Raw genomic sequence first — 12,963 nt, forward strand, 5'->3', positions numbered from 1 at the left:
GAATGCTGTAAGTAAAAATAGTATAAGTGAGTTTGGTGCATGGGACCCACACATTCCAGACAAATCGCTGACTCTGACTGAACAGGGCGGGAGCGACGACTGCTGGAGTTTTCTCCGACGCAGGGGTCGAAAGAATGCGACAGGGCTGTAAAGTACTAAGTTTAAAAACAGAAGGTAAAAACATTTTCAACCCAGCAGGTGCACAACGGAGCATTCTTTTTATTGAAGTATAACTGACACACAATATCCTATTCGTTTCAGGTCTATATTATAGTGATTCGATATTTATACACCTTACAAAACTATCCCCACAGCAAGTCCAGTTACCGTCTCCTACCACACAGAGTTATCACAGTATTGACTAGGTTCCTCATGCCGGGCACCACAGCCCCATGAGTTATTTATTTTACAACTGGAAGCTGGTACCTCTTCATCTCCTTCACTTATTTAGACTGCCCTGAAACCCCTCCCCTCTCTGGCAACTACCAGTTTGTTTCCTAAAAATTCCTAAAATTTGTATGGAACCATAAAAGACCCCGAACAGCCAAAGCAATCTTGAGAAAGAAGAGCAACACTGGAGGCATCATGCTCCACGATTTCAAGCTATATTACAGCGCTATGGTAGGTAATCAAAACAGTGTGGTACTGGGATGAAAACCAACACATAGATCAAAGGGCGTCAATAGAGAGCCCAGCTATAAACCCACTCCTATCTGGTGAATTAATCTATGACAAAGGGGGCAAAAATATATTACGGGGAAAAGACAGGGTCTCTTCAACAAACGGTGCTGTGAAAGCTGGACAGCTACATGCCAAAGAATGAAACTGGACCGTGATCTCAAACCACATACAAAACTTCAAAAGGGGTTAAAGACCTGAACGTAAGACCTGAAACCATAAACCTCCTGAGAGAAAACACAGGCTGCAAAAGCAACTGACACCGGTCTTAGCAACCAGTCTCCTCAGCCAAGAGCAACAATAGCAAAAACACGCAAATGAGACTACAGAGAACTGGGGAGCCTCCGCCCAGGGAAGGAAACCATCAACCAAACAAAAGGCAGCCTCCTGAATGGGGGAAGATATTTGCAAACCCTACCTCCAAATAGGGGCTAATTTCCAAACTATACAAAGAACTTACACAGCTTACTATCAAAAAACAAACCACCAATTAAAAAACAGGCAGAGGACTTAAGTAGACATTTCTCAATGGCTATTAGCACAAAGACAAAAATATAACAAGTGTTGGTGAGGATATGGGGGGAAAAAACCTCCATACACTGCTGATGGGAATGCAAACTGGTGCCACCACTATGGAAAACAGTATGAGTTTCCTCAAAAAATTAACAACAAAACTACTGTATGATCCAACAGTTCCACTTCTGGGTATTTAGTCAATGAAAATAAAAACACTAATTTGAAAGAATATATGCATCCCTATGTTCACTGCAGCATTATTTACAGTAGCCAATATATGGAAGCAACCTGTGTATTTGCATGTATATTAGAATATTATTGTATTCTAATAATATTGAAATATACACAATTCAATACAATGGAATATTTCTTGGCCATAGAAGAGAGTGAAATCTTGCCATTTGCCACAACATGGATGGACCTAGAGGGTATTCTGGTAAGTAAAATAAGTCAGACAGAGAAAGACAAATACTGTATGATTTTACTTACATGTGGAAACTAAAATATAAAATAAACAAATAAAACAAAACAGAAATAGACTCACAGATACAGAAGAATTTTCTTGTTTTTAGATCTAAGAGGGAAAACTCTACCTTTAGACTTTGAAGTGTTTTCTAAGACACTTTAGAATTTCCAGAGAATTGTTCATACTTGAAAGACACTGAAGCCTTAAACAATTATTACCAATAGTGGAATTTCAGGAGCCTGATGTCAACAGGCATGTGAGCAAATCACTGAACATTCCACAAGAGCCAGAATAGAGGAGGAAGTGAGACCTGGTAGAGGGGGTTCCCCTAGCTTTTGGAACGAGGTACTTCCTATTGTATTTCCCATCAGGTACTTGGGCTACACTTCACATACAACTTCACTATCACAATCTCTTCTAAATAAACCAGAAACACATGTCAAAAGTTTGTAAATGGCTTGGCAACAGGTAATCTAATTCATAAGACATGTATCTGATTCATTAAATAATTCACCTTACCTTGGGACATCAATTTCCAAAGCTGCAAAATGCATATAAATTAATTATCCTAAAGAACTGTACTATTAACTCTCCTATACCAGAGACCAGGCATTATAACAATCATATTTTTTAACCACCAAAAAGCCTAAGATAGTGCAGCATGTATACCAAGTGTGTAAAAGACAATGTTTACCACTCATATAATCATATATAAATACATATAAAAACTAAAATACTAACAGCTTCCACTATTGAATGCCTGCTATGTGCCCAAAAATGTATTAGACAATTTTGTAGGTGCTTCCAGTGTGTCCTCCTAGCACCATCACTGAGTTAGTGTTAATAACCTTGGGTTACGGAAAAGAGATTGAGGCTGAAATTAAATCACCCATCAGAGGTCACATGGTCAGCAGCAGGGCCAAACTCAAACTCAAACCCATATCTATTGGTTTCCAAAGCCCACGCCCCTTCTATTGAGCCTTGCCGGTCCTCACTAAGTAGGAAAGTACAGTGATGGGGACTGAGGGATGCTCTGAGTCCGAGACCAGCATTTAAGCCATGCCTCTGCTGCCCAGCAGCCCCAGTGACTTGGGGCAGGTTAGTTCAATCTCTTAGGCTCTATTTCTGTACTTATGAAATACGTGAGTAAGAAATGCATTCTAGGGTTAATATGAAAGTTAAGATAACACATTTGTAGTAGTTGGCAAGTGGAAAGCTCGTTCTATTCCCTGATTAAACTTCTCCCAATGCACCTCACATGCCATTGCAGCAGTCTGCTAGATAACAGATAGGAGAGGACACCTGAGAAGGTCAGTTGGCACTCTATTTAGTTGATTAAATCATGGAGTGGTAGAGCAACAAGGTCACTTAAATGAGCTCCAGCCAAATCCCTTCACTGCAAGCTAAGGAAACCAGGGACCAGGAAATTAATGATCAAGCAATTATTTGGTGGTAGATCACGACCCAGAACCCGGATTCCTTCCAACCTGGAGTCACCAGCCCCTGCGACTCACCGTCACTCACTCGGCTCCTTTCGCGAAAGAGAGTTAAAGGTTCTAGAAAGCACCCAAGGTACTGTCTGGAACTGACTTAGAACCACAGTGGGAAACACCTGGCCGGTGGCAACTCTCATAACCCACCCAACCACTGCTGGGTGGAAACGGTATTAGAACCTGCTCACGCTGTTCACAAAATCTGTGAGCTCCGAAAGGGAGATGAGAAAGACAAGGCTATGCCGAGTCTGTGCCCATATAAGCTGCATGTAAAATATGTACACTGTAGAGATGTTTTAGAGATGGAAGAACTTAAACGACCATTTAACTTAATTAGCCCAATCCATTATTATATTAGAGCAGAAACATGAAGCCCCTATTGGGTGAAGTGACCAGCCACACGAGCTCTTCTGGAACACACAGAATTAGAACCGACCTACTAGTGTCTGGCGTCCCAGGCTGCTCCTTGCTGCATTTACCACTCCCCTCTCAGCTGGCTAACAACTGAATTAAGAACGATTTACATTAGGACAGTGAAGCAAGTCGTGTCTGAGTCAGAAATGACGAGAGCGAGGCTGTGTCTTCCACAGAAGGGGAGGACATTGTAGAAACAGAAGGACATGTGGAAACGCAGACTTGCCTTTCCCTTCTCATGTAAATCTTTAACAAATGGGCATTTGCTAGCCCCTGAGTACTCACTACAATTCTCCTTTTCTTTCTAGAAATGGTATGAAATACCCTTCAGGACAATGAATGGCAGCGGTCTTTACAATGGCTTTTTTCTATTCATGTCCTCAGTGAGCTCAATGTATGTGCCTGCTTCAAGCAGTCAACGGATATTTTTCGATGAAATTGAGACTATTATTATTACCATGGTGTGCTAAGTACTCTCCTAATAGTTTATGCTCAAAATGGCTACAGGGTTGAATGATTTCTATTTGCAAACAGAGGCCTTTTTGTTCATTCACCCAACAAATATCTGCTAAACACCTACTGTGGTAAGGTCTCCGGCTGATCCTTAGATCAAATCAATGTAATCCCTGCGCCTGCAGAGCTCAGAGGCCAGCAACAACGAGTAGGTAAACACCAGACCGTTACAAAGTTTGTAGGAACCGTGGGATTTTAATGAGCACCACAGAATTATGAGGGAGGTAAAGGGCAGTGCTCTGGAACAGCAACAGTAAACTGAGGCCTGGAAGGTAAGTGGAGTCAGCCTGTGAAGGGTGACAGGCTAGATTGACCTGAGTGAGATCCATCGCCTGACTCCTTGCAGGCTCCCAACAAGGCTGTTTTCAAATGCACAGTAACAGCCTAAAATGGAAATGTTGTGCATAGCTGAGAGGTAATTTCATCAATAATAACAGTAGTAAAAGCTAATATCTACTGAGCACTTACTGTATGCCGGGCACTCTCCAGTCATTGATCCTCAACAATTCTTATAGACACTCACAATTTATTTACTTTTTACTTATTTTTTTGTCAATCCTCACCTGATGATATCCCCCCCCCCCCACTGATTTTTAAAGAGAGTAAAGGGAAGGAGGGAGGGGGAGAGAGAGAGAGAGAGAGAGAAAGAGAAACATCAATATGAGAGAGACACATCGACTGGTTGCCTCCTGCACTTGCCCCCCCAACCTGCAACCGAGGTACGTGCCCTTGACCAGGAATCGAACCCATGACCCTTCAGTCCGAGGGCTGATTCTCTAACCACTGAGTCACACCAGCCAGGGCCACACTCATATTTTAAATGACATCTCAGATAGACACTACTGGATAACAGTGTCATCTACCTTAGGTTCAAGGCACATGTTAATGACTGGGCCAAGCATGGCCTATCTTCATTAGTTATTTATTTAGCTATTGTTAATAATAAGTAAGCAAGAATCTACTAGCAAGACAAAAAAACACTGACAAAACCAACATAGAAACATCTGATTCCCTTCACCCAAGGTAACCATCGCCTGATAGCCTATGTTTATCATTCCCTTGCTTTCCTTTTTTGACAGTTTTATTGCACCTTCATTAAAAGTGTTTCATTTTAGTTACTTTTATCTTTATAAAAAAAGATAACAGGGGAAGTGTAATTATGGTACTAAGACCTATTCATAGGTACGCACTGTTGTAATTCATCAGTTTTGACTCCCGTGTACTATCTCGGTTTATTCATTCGCTCTCTCGGTGATAGGCATTTGGGCTGCTTCCAGGTTTTTGCTACTGTGCCTAGTGCCGCTATGAATATTCACATGCACACGCACACTCACACGCACACTGCGGTCACATACGGGCGAGCTTCCTCCCTGAGCCCAGGAGTGGGACTGCTATGTCCCAGGGTATGGGAAGGCTTAACCTGAGAAGGCAAAGCCGCCCAAAGTCGCCCATGTACATTCCCACACACAATGTATAAAAATAGCCTGGGGATCCACATGCTCCATGCTTGGCATTGCCAGGCTTGAGTTCTGCCCACAGAAACCTAATGAACAAAATAAACTGACGAACAAAATAGATCCAGAGACATGGAAGCATGGAACAGACGGAGGGAGCTCAGAGGGAAGGGGGGCCAGGGAATGAGAAGACATTAACCAAAGAACTATGTGCATATATGCATAACCCATGGACACAGACAATACTGTGGTGAAGGCCGGGGGCGGGCACGGGGCATAGGGTAGAGGGGGTCAATGGGGGGTAAGAGGGGGACATCTGTAATACTTTCAACAATAAAGATAAATTAAAAAGTAATTTTTTTAAAAAGGCATAAAATAGTAACTAACTGTGGTCTTATTTGCATCTCAGTGACCACCAATGATGTTGAACATCTCTTCACGTGCATACTGGCCCTGTGTGTTTACAATTCTACGAAAAGCCTGCCTATTCTCATGTCATTTTTTTCTACAGGGATTTCAGTGGCCTTCTCAATGATCACATTTTTAAATATACTTTTTATTCTAATGCTTTTTATTCTACTTTCTATATTCTCAGTATATACTGAGAACATAGAAAACCAACATAGAAACATCTGATCCCCTTCACCCAAGGTAACCATCACCTGGGCTGTCTTGTGTTTTCACTTTTGTTACGGAATCTTCACAAACAAAAGGTCTTCTTTTTAATTTAGTCGAATTTATCTCTTTTCTAGTCAATGCTTTCTTAGTGTCACATTTAAGAAATCTCTCCTTATCCCCCAAACTGTGATTTCATCTAATATGAACTTAACACTTTGGTTTGGGCATGTAAGCTTTTAATCTACTCAGTTTACTTTTTTAAAAAAATATGACAGGAGGTACAGATCCATGTTCATCTCTTTCCCAATGGACTTCCCCAGCTCCCGTTACTGAACACCGGTCACTCTGCCCACTGAAGAGGCGTGAGTGCGACCCCGCCTTCTCCGCAGTTCCTCACGGCTCTGCTCTGACCTCTCTTCCACTGCGAAGGTCAATCCAGGGATCCCTAAACCAAATGCTAGCTTTCATTATAATAGCATAATTAGCCCTGACAACGAGGAGGACTACCCTCCCACTCTACTCTCCTTGTTCAGAAGGGTCCTGCTATCTTTGGTCTTTTCCTTTTATGTAAATCCTAAAACCATTTATGGAGGAGAGACTGGTCCAGTGCGACCGCTGCAGGACCCATGAGCTAGACCAGGGCCAGAATGGAGATTACTGCCCGTAACCCCCTTTGGAGACTGTGGGGTCCTTGTTGGATGCTTTCCTTCTGACATAAACCAGTACCTCTCCCCTGTGTCCCACTGAGTGCTGGTGCCTGGAACAGGCCATTGTCCCAAACTGATGAAGCATGTCAGGCATCTTCCCGCACCTGGGACTGGTCACATCGCAGTATCCCTCTCCATCCTGACCTGTTCCGTAACTCTTTGGTTACACATGTAATAATTTATTTAAAATTAAGGGTTGAATATTTTTTTAATTCTTCGTATTTACCACACCTAAAAAGCATCTTTTTATATCTTACAGTTGAATCTTTTTCTAATTCCTATTGTTTTCACCAACAAATGAAATAATTTTTAAAACCCTCCTGTCCGAAAACGTCGCTTCTCCTTCAGCCAAAGTCAGGATTTGGCAAAATTTTTAAATTAAATGGTCAGCATTATAACAGATGCAACAAGCAGTACTGAATTCCCAGAGAAAAAGAGCCAAGCTCCTTAAGTCATATACTCTGTTAGGAAATGACAATTCAAAACCTATAATATGATGGTAAACTTTAAGAGACATTCAGTTCAACTTAAAGAAAAAAAAAAAAAACTTTAAGGGAACATCTTTCCTTTTATAGTAAATGAAACATCTGAAATCACTTCCTAGCATCAGTATTTTTTCCATCTCAGCTTTTCGCTCGGACTCACCGCTTGGCAAACGCTGGCACTCCTGGTTTGGGTTATCCCTCCCACAAAGACCACGCAGGTCAGAAAAATGTGGAAGCACAAGTTCACGAGCATGTGCCAGCCCTTGAGACTGATCCTGATCAAACTGTTGAAAGAGAAAGGAAAACACTAACGTTCAGGCTCGTACATTGGAAGCAGTGTTTGTTTTCAAGTCAACTCCAATAGCATAAAACGCCAAATATAAAAGCTCAAACATTTTATTTAAAAAAGCATATACTATCAGACAGACAGACACACGTTTGGAGAACTTGTTGAACTCAATACTGTTTCTTAACATTTAATTTTACGCACTAAAAAGACAAGTCATATCTGGAACTACCGCCCCAGCGAAAGGCTAAAGAATAAGAAACGTGGGCTTTCGGTAGTTCGATTCTATGACAGATGAATGACTTGTTTGCTTCCCAGGGCTTTCTGCAAGGTGCCAATCTCTATTTTCCTGACCTACCATTGCTCAGTGCATTTCTTCTCGGCCTTTCCTAATAAAATGTTGAAGTCTTTCGTTCTTTCTTTTATTTTAATATCAAAATCTCCTTTTGTTTCTTAACTAAATGTCAAGAAATGCCATGTAGGTCCAGCTTGAATAGGAAAACACATTCTAGCAAAACCTCTGATAAAAGAGAGTTTCCGCTTAGCACATCCCTTCAGTTCACTAACTTCCTACCATAAAATAAAAGTTTCTGTAGCTGTCTGCAATTTACAAAAACCATATCCCGTGCTTAAATGCCACAAACTTTCTTTAAAATGCCATCTATGAGATAAAAAATATCCCAACAGGGAAAAAGTCATAAACGAGAACTAATTCCACAGTCCGGTTCAGGAAGACACCGCTCTAGGTGACGACCCCCCACCCGACCTCACCCCTGGCTGCTCCCTGCCCACCTCCCAGCCTCCCTCCCTCCCTCCCAGGTGAAACCCAGCAAACTGGCCCACCGGACGTGAGGAAAGATGAACTGACCGTCCCATGTACTAATTATTTATGTCACGAGCTGCATGAAACGGGCACAGCCTGTACGCAGGCTAAAGCACTGTCCTTACCCTGGAGAGATGGCATAAAGCTCAGTGCCGCCCTAGGGAAACGCGCAATAAGCTCTAAGTCCCTCCTGACCTGTGGTGGTGCACGTAGCTGACGATGACCGCGAGGAGGCACAGGAGGAGCAGGGCGGCCGTGGTGTAGACCACGGGGTGCAGCAGGCCGGCGGCCCGCGCGTACAGCTCGGACCCCGTCAGATCCTGGGGGAGAGAGAGAGCGTCACTCCGGCTGCGCTTTTCTGTGCACGTAGCGCCTGAGATTTTCTCCAGTGGCTAAAACACACCGACACACAAAACTGGTCCTTGCAGTTCTCCGGTTTATTCAAGGAGGAATGAGTTTGTGCTGTTTTCTTCACACCTTACACTGCCTTCCTGACTTCGCTGTGCTCACTATTTATGGGGGGTGTGTGTGTGTGTGTGTGTGTATACGTATATATATATATATACACACACTTATGGCGCGTGTGTGTATGTGGACACACACACACTCTTGTCCTACATCTGCTCTATACACTTGAATGGTGACAATGCTATGAGGGCAAAGGACAGCGAGCAGGAGCCACATGTGGGTGGCTTAGAAGGGTGACCGCAGACTTCACCCTTTCATCCCTCCCGTCACCCTGCATATTCGCCAGCTGATACGGCAGAAAACAGCAGCGTCTCTAAGTCAACAAAGCTACACAGACCTCGCTAACCACCTGCAGTCAAGTCAAGTTCAACCAACAGGAGTGGACCAGACACCATGCGAGGCACCGGAGACACAACGGTAAGATGTGGCTCCTGTCCTTGAAGAGCTGACAGTCACAGGGAGACAGGTGCGCAATCAGATCTCAGTGATGTCTGACGACGGTAAGGCCACAGTGGTTACGGGGGCAAAGGGCTCAAAAACCAGTAAGAGTAAATAAAAGCAAGTCACTTCCACAGCACTTGCCATAACCAGGCACTGTGCAAGCTCACAGTGACCCTATGAGCTAGATACAGGAGTAGCCCCATTTTATAGCCCGAAATATTGAGGCATAAAGAGGTTACGTGCTTGAGGATTAGAACCAGAGGAGGGTGGCTGCCGAGTCTGTGCTCCCCAACCAGCGCAGACAGCACCTCCTGAAACAGGCGTCTCAAGGCTCCCTTCAGTATGAAGGACCAGCGCAGGCCGGGAAGAGGCCTCCGCCCCGGCCACGCCGGCTGTGTCAGAAAACTGTGGACTCACCAGATGCCGTCACGAAATCACCTTGGTAAACTGACTGAGAGCTTGAGACGGTATCTGAAAGGAGAAAAGCTGGATGAAGAAAGGAAGTGGGCAGGGGACAGACAGGAAAACTGAAGGCGGCCTCAAGGATGCAGGGAAGAAAGGGGCACGTTTTCCCAGGAAAGCATCGGAAGCTGACAACACATGACTTCAGACCTAAATTGATCAAATCGGAACAACTTGCCAAGCCCCTCACTGTAACAGCTGATGAGCAGAGACCCACAGAGCCTGACAAAAAACACAGTAAATGGGAAACTGCAGATACAACACGGAGCACAGAACCTCTGCCTGTGACAGGCAGTGAGCCCATACTTCACCGATTTACCCGACAAATGTTAATTGAGTGCACACCGTGACCAGGCGCTATGCCCAGCACTGGATACTCAGGAAATACAGAATGTGGTCCCAGCCCCCGAGGGCTGAGAGTCTGTAAACTAAGTACCTGAACAGGAAAACACAGGAGAAAAAGCCCATCACCTGGAATTCAGAACAACCTGCCCTCGTGAGATGCCTACAAGATTAATCTGTGGTGCCTGGCCTCAAGGTATTTATTTGCATTCTGCTAAGAGTCCAGGTTGTTAGTGGGAAAGTCCAAAAAAACATGGGGGCAACGAGAACCAGTCAGACGCTGGCAAGAGCAGACACACTCCCCTCAGTTCCTCCAGAAGCCCCTACCCCAGTGAGGCATGAGTAACAGGGGATAAACTTCCAGTATCTCGGACTTGCCCGCGGGGCTCCTTCCAGGCACTGGCTGCTTCACATTCCTCTAGAAACTGTCCAAAAACACGTGGCCACTTTCTTGCTAGCTGTATAAGCTGGGGGCAGATACAGCTGGAGACACCACCGCCGCCTGGCAGCTCTGGGGTAAGGGCGAGGAGGGTGTGTGTGGGTGCCCTCCACAGCCCTTGGCAGAGTAACACAGCCCAGGTAGCTCTGCTGGGTATTACCTGGAAAGACATCAGCCAAAGCACCAATTCAGTTCTCAAAATATATTACAGATTGTATGTAACATTTTTTTAATAGTTTATTGGACTTTAGAGAGAGAAAGGGAGAAGAGAGAACCACCGATGTGAGAGTGTAACACTGGTCAGCTGCCTCCTGCAGCTCCCCGCTGGGGATCAAGCCCGAAACCTGGGCACGTGCCCTGACTGGGAATCGAACCAACAACCTTCGGGTGCATGGTACAATGACAACCGAGCCACACGGGCCAGGGCGATTTTACGTAATACTTATGTTGAGAACAAATCAGTATTTTTCAAGAGCCAGATGAATACGACATAGTGCAAGACAGAAACTGGATTCTGAAACAGGGCAGTGACTCCTAACTCAGAGTTATGACAGGAGCCAAGCACAGGACTACTACGTCGCTGGTCACAGAGGGCAGGGGCATTCCTGGTGGTCACAGCAAACCAAGCTGCCCAAATGCAAGAGCACCCCTGTGGAAAAACTGACCAGGGGAAGGTTCAAAGGGCCAGACAGTGAATGTTTTGGGCTTTGCATGCCAAAAGGCAAACTGAGGCGATCACGCAGGTATTTAAAACCAATAACCATTAAAAAATTTTCAAATCACTCTTAGCTTTCCAGCATTGAAAACAAACACCAACCGACTAAACTGGGCCTGTGGGTCAAATGTTTGCCGGGGTTTACAGGCCAGTACAGAGAGCAAATGAGACACAAAAAACCTACCTCGATGGCACAAAGTTCTTGAGAATATACAACTATTTAGGACAGTTGAGAAGATAAGGAAAGATGTTAAAAATCTCAAACATGAGGGGTAAAGTAGAAATCAGAATCAAAATCATTTTTAGTTACACTAGTAAAAAATACAAGCTTTGTGATACTATAACCAAATCACTACTACATACACTGTCTGAAAACGGCCACTAGGAGACACTCCTGAGACGGAAATCGAGGCTCACTGGCTGCAGCCCAGCAGTAAGGAGGGAGCCTCTCCTCCGGGGCTCCCGGGAAGCAGCCTGTCACCAGCCACCAAACCCCATGGCGACCTCGGCCACCCTTCCACAGGGCACAAAGTCCAACAAAGTAACTGAGCCAGGAAGCGAAAAGTGAAGGTGTCCACAGACAACGATGATTGTTATTAAGGATCCAATAAATAAGAGTTCCTGAAAATCTCTATTTCCTTGACAGACAAAGATTCCTATATTTTCAAGTTACTTCTAACCTGAGAATTACTACACATAAAATCACTGGCAGTTTTAAGAGGTTCATTAGCATCATATCAACAACGAGGATGATCATAAATCAGGAATTCTCTAATTTTGCCATGAGCTGAACAATGGAAGAAAGTAAAAAAAAAAAATATATATATATATATATATATATATGTACACACACACACACACACACACACACATATATATTAGGGTACCTTCTGTCAGACTATAAAGAATTGTAAAAAAAAGTTTACCAATACATTAAAATTTTAAAAATTGATCTGAAAGCAGAAAGGTAAACAAAAGACTAAGACTTCTATGTTTCCCCTTAGCAACAAAGAATAATTTAAAGATTTTGCTTCCCCCACATCACACCCTATAGTCTCTTCCGGTCAAATCAGGGACCTAAATGCGAAAGATAAAACACATTAAAGCTTCTTAAGGAAAACAAAGGAGAATATCATTATGTGTGGGCAAAGGTTTCTTCAATCTTTAAGAACTCAATTCTTAAATTTTTTAGAACATAAAAAGCGCTAATTATAAAAAAAAAAAAAAAATCTTCAGAAAAATTAAGAAACTCTGTCCATGAAAGAGAACACTGATTTCAGACCAACATTCATTCTATGTTGAAACCTAACCCCCACTGTGATGGCATTAGGAGGTGGGGCCTTTGGGAAGGTGATTAGGTCATGAGAGGGAGTCCTCACAAATGGGATTACTGCCCCTATAAGGGACCCTAACCCTAAAGAGCCCCCTCGTCCTGTCCACCACGTGATAAAAGTGGCCCTCACCAGACAGTGAACCTTGCTCTTCAGATTTCTAGGCTCAAGAGCTTTGAGAAATAAATTTCTGTTGTTTATAAACTACCCAATCTATGGAATTCTGTTAGAGCCGCCTGAATGGATTAAGCAGGCATGGACTAGGAGAAGGTATCTGCAACACATAAATCCAACAAAAAGCTCCTGTTCACA

The 12,963-nt window shown here is 43.7% G+C and overlaps 1 protein-coding gene across 2 annotated transcripts in view; it reads right to left on the minus strand.

The window, feature by feature from the left end:
- ADGRA3 (adhesion G protein-coupled receptor A3) overlaps nt 1-12,963 on the minus strand; it is a gene marked incomplete at its 5' end in the record, with an annotated part of 98,644 nt that overhangs the window by 6,492 nt on the left and 79,189 nt on the right. Inside the window, 2 exons of one of the 2 annotated variants that reach the window (XM_081161487.1) lie at nt 7,505-7,628; nt 8,649-8,773. The exons of the other annotated variant lie outside the window; for it this stretch is intronic. Of the exons in view, the coding sequence (XP_081017613.1) occupies nt 7,505-7,628; nt 8,649-8,773 (249 nt within the window). The remainder of the gene's footprint in view (nt 1-7,504; nt 7,629-8,648; nt 8,774-12,963) is intronic. 2 annotated transcript variants of the gene reach the window in all.

This window comes from Miniopterus schreibersii (assembly GCF_964146895.1).
Source record: "Miniopterus schreibersii genome assembly, chromosome: 1".
In the NCBI taxonomy this organism is placed as follows: domain Eukaryota; kingdom Metazoa; phylum Chordata; class Mammalia; order Chiroptera; family Miniopteridae; genus Miniopterus; species Miniopterus schreibersii.